This window comes from Syngnathoides biaculeatus, chromosome 10, assembly GCF_019802595.1.
Source record: "Syngnathoides biaculeatus isolate LvHL_M chromosome 10, ASM1980259v1, whole genome shotgun sequence".
Lineage (NCBI taxonomy): Eukaryota > Metazoa > Chordata > Actinopteri > Syngnathiformes > Syngnathidae > Syngnathoides > Syngnathoides biaculeatus.
In genome coordinates this window covers 12,338,441-12,359,938 of record NC_084649.1, presented here as the reverse complement: position 1 = coordinate 12,359,938, position 21,498 = coordinate 12,338,441, and the positions used below count along the sequence as shown (strand labels likewise).

Here is a 21,498-nt window from a genome sequence, read left to right as displayed (position 1 = left end):
ACCCTTCCTCTCTGTGTAGTCAAAGAAAAAAAAGATAATGCTTAATGAGGGAATGAACTTTCAATGTTTTAATAAATTACTAAATTGACACATGGTCTTTGTTTTAAAGCATTTTATCAAGATGAGATTATTAACGGTATAAACAAGAGTGCTGGAGCCTATCCCGGCTTTATTTGAGCAGGAAGCAGGGAGCTATTAGCTCATATGCTAATTGGGCACGTAAAGGAATCACTAGCTAACTGAATAGCAAAGAGTTTTTTCCCAGTATATCCAGGTGCTTTTCAATGTTCAAGGTGCTTTTATTGTCTATTCTTAAAAATGTGTAACAGAGGATTGAAATGATGGCACTCAATGGCTCACGAAGCTACAAAAGACAGTACATTTATTGTCAATATAAAAAGCAAAATAAAACTGTGGTATATACAGTTTTATTTATACACAATGTGCAAATATCAAATATTAAGAGATGTATCTGATGTGATCTAAAATTTCTCAGTGAAGTATCTTCTAGCAAGACAGGGCATGTTCCTACCTTTTTTTTTTAAGATCTTCAACCTTGTGATTGGCCTTTGGGACTCTCGAGGAAGCAGATGGGAAGCTTACCCACCAGCGGACAAGATTATGACCTCTTGCACAAGTACAAGATCAAATAATGTACCTTTACAACAACAATCATGTTTATTTTTTATGGGTATGTGTATTATTGTAGTCTTAGTAGAACAGTAATAAAGCCCATTAGGATGAGAGCTGTGTGATAAGTTATTTATTTAAAACAGAGTTAAAAAATAGGCTTAATCAGAACCTACATCACTGATAAATCATCATTTGAAGTGAAAGTTGTGGTAAATAAACCTGAAAAATACCTGCAAGCTACCTCATAAATACCAGAAAAATATATATAACAGTCACAACATGAACCAATGCAGCAGTTTCTTGAATGGGGCATTTTCCAACTTGTACATTCTCGCATTAAAGATTATTTCACTGTCGTAAATGACTGAAAATCTATCTCCTCCTTGAGGTGAATCTTTGAGCTTTGCTGGCAAGGATGACTTCACATTTAATTTGGAGAAAATAGGAGGGAAAACAAGTTCACGCCCTCAGATGTTTGTCCAGGAACGTCAGGATTTTCTTCCAAGAATCTTCCTGTGCAGCAGCGTGGCGTGCGATGTCACCCCCCCATAGAGCAAAAACTGCAGGGGACACAACATTATTTTACATAATATAATGTTGAGGAAAAACTTCCTCATCATATAAGGCAGCCTGTACTCTTCCCATGTCTGCCTGTTTTTATTTGACATGAATAATGTAAAAACATAAGATCTAACCTAAATACACAGTGCACAACGGGAGCTATTTTCTGCTTAATATCTGGAAATAAGGTTCATATTAACATTAATTTAATACCAGGTGCACAGACATTGCCTAACCAAGATTGTTTATCAGGATAAGAGTAACAGATCTTACGTTATCACGTAAAGAAAATAATTGACTGATATATTCATAACTAGAGGTAATAAGTCTCTAATTTGCCACTCAGTGCCATGAACCTATCAAGACTAAGTACTATTGTGACGGTTAGTTTGGGCAAGTTCTGTCAAGACAGCATTACACAATTTTTTCAGTACCTGAAAGGACTAAGCTGTACTTCAGAAATGTGAGTAATTATGTGCTAAGAGTCCACTGTGGTAAATTTAATGGTAATTTGTGGAGCTCACTTTTTTCTGGTTTGACCTTCCACATAGATAGTTTTGCGTGTGGTGTGTAAGGTGTTTCAATCAGGTGGCCAGCGCCCGGATATGACAGGCAGGTATACAGGTGAGATTTGCCAGCTTTTTTTAGGAGATCTTTGATCTGGAAAACACAAAAATTTAGCGATATTAACTTAAAATATGCAACCAAATCCACTGTGAAGAGGAAAATTAATATGTACTGTATATACCAGGTTTGAACTCTCAGTACTGGGCGAATTCTGGTCATCTTCACCTAAAATGTACATCAATGGACAAGCCAGGTTCTCCATCTGCGAGAAGACACATTTCAAGTTTTCTTTTGATTGTTTCAAACTGTACTCAGCAAGATATTCTTCACCTTAGGGCTGTAGGATATATTGTTTGAGTATTGTCATCGCGATGTACATGTGTGCAATAGTCACATGGCAGGGTCTGCTACGATGTTGGTGTACTGTAATATAAAGTGAATTTTTATTATTATTACTATTATTATCAGCAGAAGCAACATAGGGACCTGTTTAGACATGCTCAAAAGATTAAAAGATTGTCAGGACTGTGAAAAGTCCACAGATACATGGAATTCCGCAGATTAACCATGTAGAGATCTCTATCCATCCATCCGTTTCTTTAACACTTATTCTAATAAGGGTTGTGGGCATGATGGAGCCTGTCCCAGGTATCTTTGAGCGAGAGGTGGGGTACACTCTGAACTGGCCGCTAGATAATCACAGGGGACAAACAAACAAACAACCATTTCCGCTCAGAATCACACCTACGGACAATTTAGAATCTTCACTCAAGCTACCATGTATGTTTTAGGAAAAGTGGAAGGAAAACAGAGTGTATGGAGAAAACTCACGTAGGTATGGAGAGCCCATGTAAATTATATGTGATTGTGAGTACAAATGGTTGTTTGTGTCTATGTGCTCTGCAATTGGCTGGCAGCCAGTTCAGGGTGTCCTCATGCCCTATGATAGCTGGGATAGACTCCAGCACTCCCGTGACCCTTGTGAGGATAAGCGGATTTAAAAATGGATGGATGGATGAATTTGTTAATTTTGCGGATGATGAACTGAACTTTGAACAAGATCGCATAAGAAATGAACTTTTCCAGCATTGATCTCCACATCCTGGCCACCCACTCTTCCAGGTCTTTCCATCGGGTAGGCACTACCGATCAACATACTCAAAATCAATGTTGTACTAGGTAGGCACCAACTATGCGAGACAAACTATTGTGTGTTGTTACATATTGGTCAATAAAGGTAATTCTGATTCTCATTCTGTTTTATTTCACCTTGCAAAATATATAGCACATTTTAAAAAAAAATCACAATGTCATTTTTTTCTTATATTTTGTAGCCCTACTTCACATCACCTTCACTTGGGTTCCAGGAGAGTAGTTGGAGGGTAAATACATGTCTGTAAAATCTAGATAGCCCGTCTCACCCCGTGGCCAAAATCTCTGGTCACTAAAATGATTTAACAGAACAAATATCATATGTGTAAAGGTTCAATCCTGTTGATCAATCTCAGAATATGAAAAAATGATATTTTATAAGCAATGTTGAGAATCACTCAACAATCCTGCGGCAGACAATGTTTTGTACGACCTAAACTGTAAAGTACACCTTTCAAATACCTTTCCGATGTTTTGGGCTTGCAAAAGGTTTGTATGAGCTCCACGTTGCTTCCTGGTGGGCCGTTTATGCAAACCAAACAGGATGGCTGGAAAGTAGAGTAAAGTTTTGTAATATTAGTCCAACACCATCGTCACCGCTTCGCTTCTCATTGCTAATAGTACATTATGATGTATGTATTTGAAAAAGGCCTCAAACTGAAGGTAGCCATCCCACACAGCCAGTGTTGGCTAGATTACTTTGGAAATGGAATTGGTTGCAATTACAGTAAAAGGTGAAAATCTGATGGCAGTTCATTTCATTGTCTTTCTCAAAGTCATACTGTATCAATGACGTTTGAATTCATTTCCTTACTTTTCTTAATTTTGAACAAATGCTCAATTCTCAACATTTACCCATTTTCATTTTTTAAAAACATTTTACATACCATTACAAAGCCAACTGAGTACTGCAGTAGAATTGTATTGCATTTGCATTCATGTACATGTTTGACTTTGCATATTCAAGATGCAATGACCACACTTTAAAGTACAATATGCTGCACATATCTGTGCGACATACATTCAAATTGAGGAGAGTGGCCATTCGGAGGCCCAGGTAGACTCCGTAGGAGAGACCAATGATGCCAATTCGGTCACCACAGACCTGAGGATGATCCCGAAGTATATTAAAGGCTTTCTGGAAAAAAGAGGGGGAAAAATCAAAAGAATTCCTAGACAGTTTGGTCATTTAATAATAATGCAGTCCCAGCTGTTTAATGTCCTCTTAAAGGTCTAATCCAGAGGAAATGTATTTTATTTGTCTATCATACAAATTTCATTTAAAAATAGTTTTAAAATTCACCACACAACAGAAATGAAATAAATTAGCATCAAAGTCAGTCTCGAGATGTTGTTCGAAATGTCACTTAGATTCGGCAAGTTATGTAACTCCCCGGAATGTGACGTCACATCAAGACAACATTTAGCCAGAGAGTGAAAAAGCTACCAAGGACGGTGATCGAGGAAGTGTGTTGTATACGGCTGTTCTGTGTCAAACCCTGACAGAGTCGGCTTACATGAATGGCTCTCTGTTCAATTGTTTAGTATTGACAAGTATCTCACTCGTTTTAAATGTAAGTACAATACCGATACAGATATATATGTCAGCAAATATCCGTATCAATGTGATGTTTAGGAGGTGATGAAATTTGGACACTGTATAAAGGTAGTGTACTGTTGACGCTGAGGTCTTCCTGAAATTCGACTACAGCAGTGTATGCTCTCAAGTGTTAGGTGCATTATTTTAAATATGGCTAAATGCATGTAAATATAAATGTGTGATCTTTAACTGCAGAGCGATAGCGAAGGTTTCAATTTTTGTTTTACGCTGATTCAGTTGCTAGTACAACAACAAAAACAACAACAAACGACTCACTGTTGTATGCAAGTAGCATCAGACATTTAAGCGTGTTTGAATTAGATTATTTCGTCAACAAGGTGTACGTAGATTTCTTGAAGCACCTACCAGTCTATGTTTTGCGAAGTTCCACGTCAACTTCGTCAGGTCTCGCCGAATCCTGTCCTTGTGTTGCATTCAGATTTGAACATATATGGTTGAATTACACCTGCATGGGATGTTTTTCGAACACGGGAAGAATAAGAACATTCCTCCTCTTCAGTTCCCATCTCTTCCACAGAGCATTCCATAAAAACTTCTTCATCACAGCTGTCTATCTCCTCTAGATCCCACTCGCAGCGTGTATGATTGTCTATATAGGAAGCCATTTTCTTTAGTGGGGTTGCCTTGGCGTGACATCACACGTCAGCATCTTCAATACAGCCTCGGTTTGAAACAGACATCGGAGGCATTCGGATTTTTAAAAAATGCGCACTTTAGCGGTAATTTTTTTCATTTCTACTGTGTTGAGAATTTTTAAAATATTTTTTTATGAAAAATTAGCTACGTTTATGTGATATACAAATAAAATATAGGTACTATGGATTAGACCTTTAAGTAGTGATTCCCCACCAGTGTGCCATGAAAAATCACTAAGTGTGCCACAGGAGATTATTCCATCCATCCATCCATCCATCCATCCATCCATCCATCCATCCATCCATCCATCATCATCCATCCATCCATCCATCCATCCATCCATTTTTTCTGCTTCAGGGCAGTAGCTGAAGCCAAGCCTACATCGAGCTGTTTCAGGGGTTCCTGAGGCGTTCCCAGGCCAGACAGGAAACATAGTCTCTCCAGAGTGTCCTGGGTCATCTCCGGGGTCTCCTCCTGGTAGGACGGGCCAGGGAGGCATTCAGGAGGATTCCCTAACTACATGCCGTTAGCCACCTCATCAAGCTCCTCTCAATACTAGAGGAACAGCGACTCTACTCAGAGCCCCTCCCGGATAACTGAGTTTCTTACCCTATCACTAGGGAAGAGCCGAGACACCCTGTGGAGAAAGCTAATTTCATCTGACATCGGGCGGGAGGTGGAGTACACCCTGAACTGGTCGCCAGCCAGTTGCAGTTACCGGGCTGACCCACCCAAAATCCTTTTTGAAATAACTAAAGTAATTGTACTATAATTGTGCAATTAAATACGTGGCACATGCTTGTCACTAATTTATGTTCGCTGACCTCTGATTTCTAAAGAACTCATCCCTCAATTTGTTGTAATGTGTGCACAATGATATGGTGTGACACAACTGGTGAGCACATCTGCCTCACAGTTCTGGGGGCTGGGGTCCTCCTGTGTGGAATTTGCGTGTTCTCCCCATCCCTGTGTGGGTTTTCTCCGGGAACTGTTTTCCTCCCATTTCCCCAAAACATTCATGGTAGGTTACCTGAAGAATAAATTATCATTAGATGTGAATACGAATGTTTGTCTTAATGTGCCCTGCAATTGGTTGGTAACCAGTTCAGGGTGTACTCTGCCTCTCACCTGAAGAGAGCTGATATAGGCTCCGGCACACCTGTGACCATCGTGAGGATAAGACAGATGGAAAATAAATGGATGGATATGCATGCATATGGTCTCAGGTAAAATAACTTGACACATGATGAAAACTGGTTTGACATGCCCACTCAAAAAGGAGCCTTCCATATTCAAACTTTGAGCTAAGGGAACTAAGAGAGATCTTGCCTTCATGTATGCATCCGCACTGCTAATATCTAGTTGGACCGTGAGATCCTTATGTTCCATGTAGGCTATGGAGAAGCTTGCAAACCCTCTGGATGCAATCATGGATGAGCGGTACTCCACTAGTCCTCCACCCAAACCCCACAAATCGACCAAGGCTGGAAACCTGCCTGGGCCTGTTGAGAAAGTGCAGTAATATCACAAAAAAGACACGTAGAAGAGTCCATTTTGATATCTAATTTTTGCCCACCTGGTGGTAAGAATAACGTTCCGACAACTTCATTTTGGCGAATATCTATTCTTTGAACCCCTGGTGCCATGAACCAGCGCTCGGTGGTTACAACAGCCAGCTCAGTGCTTTTTCTCTCTCTGGGAGACACGTGGCCCTCCATCAAGGAAATGTCCACTATGAGTGGAATCTCAACATTCTTCATCCGCAACCTTTGAAATAAAAAACAATTGTGTAATGTTTTTTTTTACTGATGGCTGACAACCAATGACAAATCACATGAGGCAGCAGTGTGTATTTGGTGCTGCGGACTATAGGCCAAAGATACATGGGAAGTGAATGAATGACTACGAATTCAAAAGCAGTCAAAAAAAGTTCAAATGGGCTTTGGCTAGTTCATACAGCACTTTATGAAACTTACACGATCCAATTTGATTTCTTCTGTTTGTGTTGTCTACCGCTTTGTTTATAACCAGATGACTTAGCTAATGGTAAACAATGGGAGTCTGCAGGGTTCTCTTGATGGAAAATTTGCAAAATGGTAAAAATACATTCTTGCACCAGGACCAGATCTTAAACTTGAGGCTATTTTCTTGGCTCAGGCGGCACATAACAAGGTTTTGTTTAAATCATTTACGTAAGTCATGTCTAATACAAGCTAGCATTCCACCATTACTCGATTGTCTTAGCATGTCAATGTCTGATCTGGAAAAGTCATAGCTTAAGTCTTTTGCACTGTACTCAAACTGTATCTTCAAACCAAGGAAGAATAGTCTCGAAGTGAATTTTGTTAGAAGTTCAAAGCTGTAACTTGAGAAACAAGTGACCCGTTTCAAAACACCAATCGTACTTTATCTGAATTTTTGCTTTCACTTGTGAGCACAATTTGTATAATGGAAATCCACTTCACAATAAGAAGCAGTTTGGCAGATCGACGACAAAACATAAAGAAGGGTTTGAAGCACTTTAAGGTTCCTGTATTTTACCAAACAAACTTTTTGTAGTATTTGGGATGTTACATTGGCTCTATAGTGCCTGAGTAAACATAATTACAATTCGGCAAACATTCCTGAATTTCAGACGTTTTTCTGCTAAGTGTCTTTAATGACACTGTGGCTTGACATTAATGAGATGAGTAAAGTTACAAGCAAGACAAATTAAACTCCTATCACAAGGTTCCACTGTCTTTGTATTTTGACTGTTTAAAAAATGTCACTTTAAAAAACAAACAAACGAGAAACAACATGCAGCTAAGAACCAATACAAGACCACGAGAAATTAGATGTCTTTTTGTCCACCTGCCTTAAACCGTCTCTTTCCCCAGGAGCAGGCTGAAGGCCCCAGAAGAGGCCCATTGGCTCACATCCCAAATATGAACCACCCACGGAATGATCCCGAGCCACTGTTAAAGCCATAAAGACAGAAAAAAGGAATGAGCAGTTAGACAGAAGATCTCAAGGAGCTACATGTCATGATAAAATAATGTACCTGTATTTGAGAGTAAAAATTTCATTTTACTCTATTCTATAACTTTCTTCAGTGACAACTAAATCACAACATAGTATTCATCTTAACCAACTGCAGGTGGTTTTTTTTTTGGGGGGGGGGATGCAGTGTGCATTTAAGTATATAAAGCTACATCAGTTATGTTTGAACATGTTTCAGTAATAAAAGAAATTGCACACATACACAATACTCTGTCACTTAGCAGTATGTGTTGAGCATCACTCACAGTTGACAGTGCCATCTGCACTTGTGTAATAATGGCCAAAAGCCTCCCACAGGTCACCATCCTCACTGCGCATTTGTGCACACAATGTTACTGGAGAGTGCTGTGGCAGAAAACCTGCCTTGATACTGATTTGCTCATCCACCAGGGCACGGATTGGAGTGGCTGTTAGTACAGGAGCTGGAGTGGAGCCGGTCCTCCATCGAGCCGCTCCTACAGACAAATGTGAAGAAATGCAAATGTAATGGTCAGAGATTGTGTAGAAAACAATAATCTTGATCAGCCTTGAGGGCTGTGATCCAAAAAGGGTTCCAGGTCAGTCTTTATTGGATAAACTGCTGTACTTGCCAGTCAAATAGAAAAATGTGCTTGGCTGAAGTCTCTTGTGTTCTCTGCTGTTATTTTATGTGTACAGTGAATCCTACAACATCTGACAGTTATTGTGTATGTGAGATTGTATACATAATTTAATGTTCTTTTATTCAGTTTGCAAGATAATTTCGGTTCAAAACTCCTGGTAGATGAGAGAGCTCTAAATATCTTTAATATTAGATATGTCAGTTAGCTTTGCTCACTGTTATCCTGAATTTGAATATGTAAAATTTGCTCAGGATGCCAATAACACTGTATGCTTTCTATCGTTTATTATATTTCTTCATAAAGAGCGACAGAGAGAAAGAGCATGAGAGCAAGCGAGTGTGTGAGAGAGACAGAGAGAGAGAGCAAGGGAAAGAGACATTATACAGTGCCTGTGTAATGTGTAACAACCAAGAACTGAAAACTAGTACTTATCAGATGCACCATCTTCCTCGTTCACCATTCACTAGGCGTGCTCTTTTTTTTTTTTTTTTTTGTAAAATCCCCGTATTGGTAGCAGGAGTTATCAAAAGGTGCTGGATACCAACACTGAACGACAATACTTTGTTTTTATTACTTCAGGACATTGTGTCTATTATCAATATTAAACCATGATAATTACATCGGTGGAAAGATTACGTGTATGACTAAAACATTGACAATACTATAAACTGCTGTATTTTTCTTACCTTCAGCACTATGCAACCAGCAAGGTTTCCTGTGTAGACCAACACGTGCAGTCAACTGCTTCCCTATAAGACAATGATATACTTGTGCTCGTGCACGAGTCCCAATCATTATCCCAAGTCTTTCCTGCAAATAGCGGTGAAATGAGAAAATATTCTGTGACGTCTTTGAACAGCTTTTCCACAGGCTTGCATACAGGCCCCAAATGAGTAGCACTGTGATTGGTTGAAAACTAAAAAACAGTAGTACTCTACATTAGTTGGTCTCTCACCAATAGTGAAAGGTTACCCTAACATTATGGATACCCTATTTTACCCAATGAGAGGAGGGAAACAATAAAAAGTCCAACGTCTTTATATAATATAAATTACATTTATTGTAATAAACACATTGTTAAAATGGTATGGATGGTGGAGTACAAGTGCATAACACCATAATGAGCCTAAAGCACTTTACAAAGCCTCACTTTCAGTCATTTACACATACGTTCATGGGGGGGCTGCAGTTATGCAAGACACTGCTACGTCCGCTGGGAGCAAACTGGGGTTCAATGTTGTGCACAAGGACACTTCAACAGCAACAGTCAAAGCCAGGGTTCAAATCAGTCACACTTTGATCCCTGGTGGACCCGCTCTACCAACTGAGCCACGGCCACCACTATGAGTAATACTATCTGGCAATGTCAATCAAATCATTGCATTAACCTAATTGATCTTGTATAACAGAAATATGGATGGATATTGGTACATGCTTCGTAATGGGTCACTATTCCATTTTTTTTTTTGGTGTGCCTATGGAGACATATGCAAAAGCAACATTTTTTTTATATACAGTCATTGGTAGAACTGTTCTGTTGGATCCATTATTGTTACTACTGCATATACTGGATTTGTATGCAAAACTCAAGTAGAATAGATAATCTACGAACGCTTACCTTAAATGTATTTATCAGAGATGCTTTGGTCCAGATGTTCGAGTAGAGTTATCTGCAAAATTCAGTTCAACTCCTTATAGTTACAGTATGTCTGTATGATCACACTTGTCAGTAAGAGCACTATGCAGAACACGCAGTAACCTGTCAGTTTTATAAAGTGGAGAAACCGGTATCCATGGAGTGTTGAGTCAAACACACCCTTTCACAAAAGTTTGAGCAGACACAAAATCAATTGGCAAGCCAAATTAAAGTCAATTAAATACATTTACTAACAAATATTAAAAATGATCTACTTCATGATAACATGGAAAATATATTGAGATGAGAAACCATTATTTTTGACAGTAGGATCAGATTGGCAGACATTTTTCATCCTGAGTCGGGTGTTTTTCTTCTTCAAAACAATTTAAAAGCTGCGACTCGTGGTATTTTTAATGCTGTGTGACTGTACTTTTTTTGTAGATACAGTATGTTGTTGCCACATTCAAATATTTTGTTGATACACTCTTACCATTATGTCTGCCTGGCGTGGTAATTTGCGCAAGCCTGCTGTAGCAACAATCCCACCTACAAGATGCCTGCCTTTTACACTCAAGGCTATCACAAACTTCTACAGAAGGCGGCGGTCTCAAAATTGAAAATCCAATGCCTTGAAGTGTATGTGGATTTAAATGGACAGTCAGGGAATGAAACCCTTCTTCCGATATCTCAAAAGGATGAGAGAAGCCTCCTAACCGACAGCCACTTAACTCCACAAAGTGGACAGATGTGGACTGAGGATACGGGAAAAGATCATCCACCAGTTTACTGGGAGCAAAGCCTAAACATATGGAACAGCATCTAAATGGGAGGAGAGAACGCCAGCAGATTACTGAGGAATCCTGCTGGCCTGCATTGCGTGCCTTGTGAGCCCCAAGAGAGTGGTTGTGGATGGTCGCGGCACCAAATGACAACAAAAGACGATGTGAGTCAATACAAAACATTGACATTAGACTTGACAATATATTTGAGCCATTTTTACAAGACCCTGGCCAGGAAATCTCATCCCCTTCCACCGCTGAAAAGTATGGAACTAAACCATACAAGACAAAAAGTGGCAATGGTTAGTAGATATTGATGGAGCTGTCAAGGATATGAAATGTTTGACAAAATGACCAAAGTACTGTGTTTTACCAGTGATATGGTGTCTGATGTAAAAAATCCTGTCGCTCACTAATGGTGACTGAACTGTAGAATCTATCATTATACACACAGGGCCCCTGGATTTTCTCAAGCAGTAGTGAAGAGAGATTTCATTGATCTCCTAACAAAAGTGCAATGTTTACATGCTGAGGTTTTCATAAGTGGACCTCTCCCAATGGTACGATTTAGAGATGAACTTTTCAGTAGGTTCAGTCAATCAAATGTGTGGCTCCAAGAAATGTGTACTGTGCTATCTGTGCGCTTCATGGAAAATTTCTGCATTTTGGGGGAGCGTAGACATCTTTACAAGGCAGACGGGTAGAAGAAAAGCATTATTTAGACGAGTATAGCAATGGTCTAAAATTTTATTTTCCCGGGCAGGACAGTCAATGTAATTGGTTAAAGCCTCTTGCGTTCTCTGTAGTTAGTTTACATGTAAAGTGGACCCTATAGCACTAGCATAATCTGGTAGTAGGATATTGAGAACTTTATTTTGTTAGATTTGATATGAATTTTGTTCATAGTAAATAATGACAATAGAAATCATTTGTTTTGGGGGTTGCATTGTAGCTATCTTTAAAAAAACTATGTCAGAGTCATATTTCAATCAAAATTTCATATAACCATCCATTTTCTGTACCGCTCATATCCTCAGGGTTATGGGTGATCTCGATCCTATTCCAGTTTACTTTGAGTGAGTGGCAGTCTACATCCTGGACTGGTTGACAGCCAATTGGTGTTAATTCCCATTTTAGCATAGTAACTTGACTCTAACCTTGAAATTATAACATTTGATGAGAAATGCTTTAGGAAATTGATTTCTGTATTTCTGTTACCATCAGGACCATTTTCTTATTTGTGTTAACATTTCTGACACTCTTGGAATACAGGATACAAACCTCTGAAAACTTTCATAGTTTTGTGCTTTATGAACGTAACATGGATCACATACAAGTTATGCCCATAATTTGGATGAAGAGTTGATTTCAATTGTGATTGACAAAAAAGATGTTGAGCAGATACATTGATTGGCATTCGTAATTTGTAAATAAACATCCACAACATATGTTATTGCTATTAACAAATTACCAACATATGGTGGCTACCTTATCAACTCCATTAGAGGAATGAAACATAAGCAATGTTTACTTATGTGTATAATATAAATTACAACTGCTGTAATAAGTACATTGTTAAAATGATCAAAGGAGTGCATTTTACAAAGCCTCACATTCACTCATTCCCATACACATTCAGAAGCGGTTGTTGCCATGTGAGACACTTCAGTGGTGTGCTTGCAGAGAACACTTTGACAACAGATCGTCAGAGCCAGAATTTAAACCCTTCAGTCACGAAACGACACGCTCTTGGCGCCATTTACAATGTTCAAAATAGGATGAATCTTAATTGCTGATAGTTGCAGTTTGCGTGCGGGATCGCATTTGTCAGTAACAGTATCTACGGTTATGAAATAACATTAATACCACCTTCAAGGTAAACACACATTGAATAAAGGTTTGAAGTCTTTGAAAATGGATACAATTGGGACCCGTGGTGTTATGATATATTTGCGTGCTTAATAAAGGCAATAAATAAAAAAGGAGTTAGCCCCCAAGAACCTAATGCTGACATGATTGCTACACTAAGGACGGTACTCCAGTTTTATCGACTTTATTCTGAAAGACGTTACTCAGCCGCAAAGTTTTCTTTCCGGTTCATGCACGTTTCCGGTTCAGCATTGTGACTTGACTTGTGGTTTTAAGGACTTGACTGTTTGGGACGCAGGCCTGTTGGAGTTTACCAAACTGGTAGGGACGCATGAAAACAGTCCTCGGATTATTATAGTGTGGCGTAATTTCGATCTTCAATGTTTAGGTCTGTTTCGTGTATCTCTCTCTTTTTGTTGATGTGGTTCCGGTTGTTCGCATTGAGTAGCCCCACTTGTCCGTGTTTTCGTGCGGCTAAACCACGGTGGTAAAACGTATGCCCTCATTAGCTCGTTCTCAAAGCAACGCAGTCGTATTGTATTGATTTCTTTTCAAATATATTATATATAATATATTGTATGTGTATTGTCTTGCGTACTGCCACCTCACATAGCGTTGGCCGATTGTTGAACTCGTTTAATTACCGTCTAGCTAGCTTCGTTCTTGTCCGCACGATCTATTTACCCCGTCTTAATTAGTTATATTCGTTCAAAGCAAGTACTTTAAACAGTTTATAACACAATGAACACGCTATCAAGGACCGTCAAATTGATGTATTCGCTCGCCGTCGTTATATTAGGTACACGTGCAATCTAATGAATGGGAGTTCACATGAAAATTGGCTCATTTCCTCTTTTCTTATTTTGCAGTATAGGATAGCTTTCCAATGACGTCACAACCTTCCCAGGATTCCCTGAGGCCATTGGGATAAATTAACGATAGAAAAAAAACCTTCACGCCTCACCTATCACCTATGTTTTCTGACCTCTATGACACAAGATGCCGTAATTGGAAACCTATCCATTGGGGATTTCCCGATCACATTTTTGCACCCTAATCCGGGTTTTGATTTTAGATATCCACTGTTACAGTCCCAATGTCATGCGTATCGCTGCCGAAAAATCTACATTTAATTATTAATAGAATAGGAACAAGTAAAATTATATTAAAATAAAAAAATCAACTTAATAACAAGTAAAGTAAAAATATATATTAAAAAAACAAGTATACAAAATGATATATTTTAAAAATATATATTTCGGGACATCCCTGATTGTTATTGTTGCTATATATCTGCCTATATCATTGAAATGGATTTGTTTCAAGAAATGTTTCTTAATATGATACAGTGCAGTTCTACACTACTGCTAACTACAATATTAAACCCATTCATCCAGTTTATATACTCCACTTGTTCTTATTAGCATCTTAGGTGAGCTGGAGCCTATCCCAGTTGTCTTTGTGCGAGTGGTGAAGTACTTCCTGTACTGGTCGCCAGCCAATTGCAGGGTGTGTATAGATAAACAATTCTCCTCACTCAGATCCTCTCCTGTGGCAAATTTTGACTTCAATTTAAGAAGAAAGCATGTTTGTGGAATAAGGGAGGAAACCTCAGAACCATGTGTCAGACAATAGTGCCTACGGTATTAAAGGGTTATTATTAAATTCAAGCACAGTCTGTAAGAAAATATGTAATACAACACTTGCTGACAAGCGTGCGTACACGAAATTTGTTTTGGGTGTGTGTGTGTCTGTGTGTCTCTGTGTATATATGTATATATATATTCAGCCTTAAACATTATGAAAGTATGAGGTCCTCTGTTTGAGATGTTTTTTTTTTTTTTTTCCTCTCCAGATATTGCAATTGAAACACTCTGTATGGCACATCTGCGAACATCCGGGGCCAGCTAAAAGCAACCTTTGGACTTGCACTTTCAGTCTACCATGGGTAGCCACTTCCGAAGCTACATCTGGGACCCTGTTCTTATTGTGTTTCAAATTGTGTTGATGCAGTGCATCTACTATAGCTTTCTCGGCTTGTGGTTGGCAGGAGTGGACAGTCTGGTGCAAACACATGGCTCACTGGACCAGATCTTCAGCTATGAAGTCAGTGGGGTTCATTTTAACCTATATTTTTTGTTTTGCTCTTTGTATGCCTGGTGACACTATTTTTTTACATCTTTTTCAGATCCTTGGTTTTGCATCAATGCAGGGCAGGCTCTCAATGATGGCGTTCGTTTTGAACTCTCTCACCTGGTGAGGCTTTATAACAAGACTACCTCTTACATGTGAATTTAGTTAGGCCTGGGAATATTTGAATAATGACATGTTTACATAATTTCAACAACAAAAAAATCAGGTGAACATTTTACATGCTAACAACATGTTAATAGACCTGTTAAATTAATTACTATATCACCATATCGTGAAATAACTCAAATGGACATAACAGTTTTTCCTGAATTGATAAATTATCTTTGTTGCGGTGAGCCAGCGTGCGGATCACACAGTGAGCTGAAATAGTTGGATGGCTCTGTCATTAGCCCCCGGTGGGCTCATGGATCACTGGCGGGCCGGTACACACTTGTCGGTGTTGGCTTCATCCAAAAGTCCACAGCCTCGCTCCATGTGCATATTCACTTAGAGTCGTTGACTGTCAACGGGTGCCAGAAGCTGTGTGGCTTGTCAACATGTAGTTTGACAAATTCCAGTTTTGTTTTTTTTTTAGATTTTTTCCACAGTGAGTCAGACGACAACAGATGGTTTGGTCGGACGCCAATGTTCCTTGACCTTGGTGTTTACCTTTTATTTCTTTGGAGCTTTTTCTGTGCTGTTTTGTTAGCATTTGTATTATCTATTGTATTGTATTGTCTCAAATTCTCTTGAACCACTTCAAAACCAATGTATGATTTTCATACGTCAGTTTCATTGTTTTTGTCAGATTCAAGTTAGTTCTGTGACCACATCCCCCCCAAGAACGAGGTGTTACCAATGATTTTATCCACGTGTATTCCAACCACGGTAGGCTTTAAGCCGATATTTTCGCACCTCGAACGTAGTGATGTATAGGACTAAGACAGATGCTAGACAATGTGGCATTCTTTTTCCGGGTTGTAACAGTGTTATGACTGACAGTTGAATGGGGCGTTGTTTCAGCATCTTCAGCGGACATGCCCACCGGGAAGGGGCGCTGACGCTCGGTGTTTTAAGATGACTCCGGGCAAAATTATTACAGATAGGAGTATTGATAAACTCAACTGTTAATGGTTCTGTTGGTGTTAATTACACACAGTTTTTTCGAATGTATTAAGGCTATATGATCCCGATTTTGCACCTTTTACCTTGCCAATCTTGTTTCTTATTTGCATATACAATCAGAGGCGCGCCATCTCCACCCCACTCCAGCCCTCTGTGCGAGATAAATGGCTGGCGCCTTCCCTGTGCGTGCCTGGGCAATAATATTGAGAACGGATTTGTAGTATTATGTAGAAATGTCTATCATGACATATAATCCCATAGTGTTTGTGTTGTTATTTTGATATGTGGGTGGTACATGCAAACTCCACACAAGTTGGGCGAGGGGTTGAACCCCGGTCCTCATTGACTGAAAGTGCGAAGGATTTGCACCCATCCATTTTCTACAGCACTTGTCCTCATTAGGGTGCTGTCACAGCCCATCGGTGCGGGGAGGACCCAATTTCAGGACTCCGAGGCAAAGGCATAAAATCCAGTGGGTTTTATTTCAGAAGCAGTGTCCGCACCTGGTGACCCATTGCAAACTCAATGAACTGACAACTGCCTGTGACGAAAACTCCAACATAAATACATGGTCAATTAACATGCCGAATGCGCAACAGCTGTGACGAGTGCCAGAGGTGGCACCGCCCGTAGCGTTGACCAGGCCACGCCCCTCCTGGCAGTGCTTCAGCCGCGCTCATGACAGGTGCTTGGATAAGGTGGAGATTATCCCAGTTGACTTTTGGTCAAGAGGCAGGACACATGCTGGACTGGTCGGCCCTGATGACCTGCATGGCAAATACAGGAAAAGAACTCCTCACATTCGCACCTGAGGGTAGTTGACAGTCTCTATTTTAGCTCTGTTTAAGAATCTGGGAAGAAGCCAGGCTACCCGTTTAAAACTCACACACACACACACACACACACACACACACACCACACACACACACACACACACACACACACACACACACCACACACACACACACACAGGGAACATGCCAGAGCTGAGATTCGAAACTAAACCGCAGAACCGTGAGGCTAATGTGCTTACCACATTTCTGTAGTTTTACATGCATTAAAAAAAGGTGACATGGTTTCGAGTCCTTGAATTAAATGGCACTATAGTTGTCAAATGAATAAATGGCATATTTTTGTGAAACCTTTTAATGGTAGAAATCTACACTTAATTTATTGCCGCGTTATATACAGATGAAAACATAAAAAACATAACCGGCTACATGTGGAACCTACTGTATTTTTGTATGTTCAGTATTAAATAATAATGAATGTATCATTGCTGCAGCGCTCTGGGCTTGTGGTTGTTCATCCGCCGAGGGAAGCAGTGCTTGGACTTCACCGTTACGGTGCACTTCTTCCATTTGATCAGCTGTTGGATCTATAATTCTCACTTTCCCTCCTCGCTGTCCTGGTGGCTCGTCAACTTGGCCTGCATGGCCTTGATGGCTGTAATAGGGGAGTACCTTTGCATGCGGACTGAACTTAGGGCCATCCCAGTCAATTCTGGACCCAAGTCGAACCTTTGAAATGTTCTCTTGGCACCCGGCAGAATGAAAATGGACCGTTTGAGACACCTTAGAAAAACTCTTTTCACGGGAGGATAATTGTCCTCTGCTCAAGAGAGAGCAAACATGGCACATGCATTGGACTGATTATGGTGGATCTGCTTCATATCAGATGCACTGGCATATTTATTGACTCTCCATTAAACTATGGACACTTTTGTGTGTGCAGCCATTAATACACACCCTTGCTGTAAATGCTTCTCAGAGACTATTGGCTGCATCCCCTCTTTGATGTGAATGTGAACTGCTTCATTTCTTGGATATTTTTTTTCCTGTAAATATATTTTAAATATGTATTTACCTAGTTTTGGTCATCTTTCTGCAAAATGGTTTTGAGCTCAAAGAAAAAAAATGGCAGTTAGCAGGTTCACAGCTACTTTACTACTACTTTAATTCAATTTTTGAACAAATGCTTTGTTAAAAAAAAGGCATTGATTTTGAATGCATGAGGACTTTTTTCTGCTTTCAGACTTAATATTACTCCCTGTGGTTGACTTCAGGTTGATCGGGGGGGGGGGCCCGCCCCACCCCAAATGTGTTCCTGTTCTGCATTTTGCACAGCGTTCGCTTCACTCTCCCCTCGTCATAATTTAAAGCAGCACAGCGCTCTCTTTGGGAGGGCTTTGTCAGCCACCAACTGTGTCTTGACAGCACAATGCCTCTGTTTTAAGAAATGCTGTTACTCTTTGAGGAGCTGCAATATCAGAAAAAAAATCTTTTTATATGAGACGCAAATAACTCAAGGACATTTTTAGCGTTCTTATTTGGAGCTTTTAAAGCTTGTCTTAATGAATCATTCAAGTTATCTAGACCAAGTGGTTTGATGGTGCAGCTTTACATTTTTTCCCTGGAATAAAGCTACTATTTTAGAAGAAATTAAGTCATGATGTGATGGAAATAAAGGGGGAATTATAATACACAACTGAATTCACAGAGCGCGAGGATCTAGCAGTTCTAGCTGATGTGGGGGTGGGATGTTTTTTTTTTTTTTTTTTTTTTTTTTTTTTTTTTTTTTACATAAGGTTAGGAACAACATTTTCAATACCTCTTTAGTTGGGTTTGGTCTATCTAATTCCAAGTGTTTTTAACACATTTTATGATATTTAACAGAATGTCAGTATCATAAATACATGCCCGATCTCTAGAAGCAGATATTGGGTGCTGGTGGTCGCTGACAGTTTATTTTTGTGTATCTTTTTTCCCCCTTTTATAGCTACTTTTTTCTTTCCCCATATATATTTTTTCAAAGCAACTGCAGCATTTCAACTTAATTCTTGTAACATTATTCTTGTATCCTCTTTTTTTCCCCCCTCATGAGTTTCCCCTAATGTAAAGGTATGCTCAATACAAAGATTTTTTAAATATCTAATACTGCTCTCCATCTTGATATAGCAACTCTGGTTTATATGTTGAGAACAAAGAATATAAGAGATGGACCTATTGTTTAGATGTTAAAAAAGTGTTTTTAATAAAACACCCTTAGTTCACAGTGGCTGAATGGAAAGTTATTCTTTGTTAGGAAATGAAAGATAATTGGTGTCTGAGGTTTGGATGCCGAAGCCTCCCTACGGTCTTTAAATGACTAGCAAAGTGCAATTGTGCTTTTGGTCCTCTGAAGAGGTCCCACCTGAGGCTGTGATCCTTCATTTTTCCTCCACCACTGTCCAGGTGGAAAGAAGCAGATGGGAGCACACGGACGGGCGAAAAACCTGCTTGTTATGGTCCTCATTACCAAGACTTTGCTTGAGGGAAGGCTGAAAACAGAAATTCTGCTGTAAATGAGTCATAGAAAAAAAGTCTTGACTCTTATCTGACCCATTTTTTGCTCATTGATTCAATTCTCCACTGTTCCGTCACATCGCTTTGCATTATTTCTTCTGAAGACATCAGAGTCGACTCGTACATTTTACAGTGCTGGTGCTTTATTACAAACACATTACTTTGCTATATATTGCTTGGATCCTATACAGTCTCATAAATAGTGTGCTTTTCTACTGGCGAACAAACAAATGTAGAGCTTGGTTTTACATTCAGAGGTTTGCCCTAAATTCCAATCGATTTTATGTTCAAAAAGGTTCATGCGCTTTAAAATACACACAGAGGCATAAGAGTCCTCTCTGAAGAAGTGACGTTACATATTGCTCATGCTTTGAGGACAATTGGGTTTCTTATGTCTGCATAGACACAATGGATGACATCATGCTGCTAGCACCTCTGTAACATTAGAGAATAAATAGAAACAACCAGAAGGATCATGCCACGGGAGGATACAAGGTGGGTGATAAATGTGAGAAAGGGTGCCTTTGCGCTTCGGAGTGAAGTTTCATATCTTCATGCATTGTTCACTATACTTGCTCTGTGGTCAAATCAACACACTCCCCAATGACCTGAAGTACCGTCACAAAGCCGTCATGCATTTATATCACAAGAGAGGTAACGGGAAAAATAAACAGTGATCAAGTGTTGGTATAGAAAGTGTGTTGACAAAAAGAAAGAAATTCTGCTTCTCATTACCTGACGAATTTTACGACACTTTTGTTGTCATATGAGGATCTTCAAATGCAAACGTACTCATTAAAATAACGCATGTGGCAGTTTTTTGACCAGATGCGTCAAATAGTTTGGGTTGATGCGAACCAAACTGAAGCGCTGTTGTCGGAAATAAATGCACAGTCACACAATACTTCAATTTAGGTGAAAAATACAAGTGGTATGGAAAATGGATAGATGGGTTAAAAAACGTGAATTAGCAGCACAAATATTAAAATGGAGGAATGTAATATTGTTTTGTTATGGTCCTATTTTAAATCTTGTAACTACACCTTAATCGAAATGTAAGGAAGGAAGATAGTACAAGATTTATATAAAAATTCTATTTGGAAAATACTGTTGCATTACAAAAGCGGCGGCTATTGCTTATCACATATTTCACTTGGGCATGGAAAACAAAATCGCTTCAAAATAAACTCACACAAAATCAGACACTTTTTGGCATTTCAGAAGGAACCACGGAACTCCACCCAAGTTGGATCGAAGTGTTATGAACAAGGATTTTGCAAAAAGCTTGATTGTCCTGTCTAAACTACATCAAAATGAGGGACCCCCCACTTGCTATTTATTTTAACGTCGTGAGATTCTCGCTTTGCAGGAGCAATTCTTTCTGAGTAATTGTTTCACTTTAACATTTTAGCGTGAAGAAGTAGGTCACATATTCCCTCCCCTTCTCGACCTCACTTGTGTTAATAATATCTTGGCATTATAAAGTTCTTATCATTTTTGATCTTCAAAGTGATAAAATACCATTATAAGACAAAACAGGAGAGAGCTGGAGCACTCATGGTTTCCCTGAATCCCTTGGTGCCCTTGGAAGAGTATAAATATTGATGCAAATAGAGGTTGGAAAGAATTTTAGACCAAGGCCCTCAGTTATGATAACTGACTGTAAATATAAATAATAATGTAATTAAAGATGTCGCGCTAACCAACGTCGAGACGAAGGTCGTGGGGGTGTATTGACATTTTTGAGCCCTAAAAAAAACAGACTTTATTCATTTATTTTATCCTGTTTCTGTTT

At 39.3% G+C, this 21,498-nt stretch overlaps 2 protein-coding genes across 9 annotated transcripts; one reads left to right on the top strand and one right to left on the bottom strand.

The window, feature by feature from the left end:
• Positions 1–891: 891 nt before the first annotated feature.
• Positions 892–10,798, bottom strand: LOC133507447 (peroxisomal succinyl-coenzyme A thioesterase-like). The gene is made up of 12 exons (XM_061832458.1): positions 10,433–10,798; positions 9,501–9,624; positions 8,458–8,667; positions 8,028–8,127; positions 6,747–6,937; positions 6,500–6,672; positions 3,935–4,051; positions 3,376–3,461; positions 3,112–3,205; positions 1,943–2,023; positions 1,719–1,854; positions 892–1,193 (listed from the first exon to the last, which is right to left on the bottom strand). The coding sequence occupies exons 2-12, from the start codon at positions 9,607–9,609 to the stop codon at positions 1,093–1,095; spliced, it is 1,398 nt and encodes a 465-aa protein (XP_061688442.1). The 5' UTR covers positions 9,610–9,624; positions 10,433–10,798; the 3' UTR covers positions 892–1,092.
• A 2,486-nt stretch (positions 10,799–13,284) lies between these two features.
• On the top strand, positions 13,285–18,439 carry sys1 (SYS1 golgi trafficking protein). Of its 8 annotated transcripts, XM_061833732.1 has the most exons (6): positions 13,316–13,422; positions 14,526–14,610; positions 14,957–15,049; positions 15,152–15,207; positions 15,290–15,357; positions 17,645–18,439. In XM_061833732.1, exons 3-6 carry the CDS (start codon positions 15,046–15,048, stop codon positions 17,883–17,885), a joined length of 369 nt encoding a protein of 122 aa, XP_061689716.1. In that variant the 5' UTR covers positions 13,316–13,422; positions 14,526–14,610; positions 14,957–15,045; the 3' UTR covers positions 17,886–18,439. The 8 variants fall into 8 exon arrangements, with proteins under 8 accessions (XP_061689718.1, XP_061689714.1, XP_061689716.1 ...); XM_061833734.1 differs by lacking the exon at positions 14,526–14,610 and having other exon boundaries at positions 13,285–13,422; XM_061833727.1 differs by having other exon boundaries at positions 14,957–15,207.
• The last annotated feature ends 3,059 nt before the right edge of the window (positions 18,440–21,498 follow it).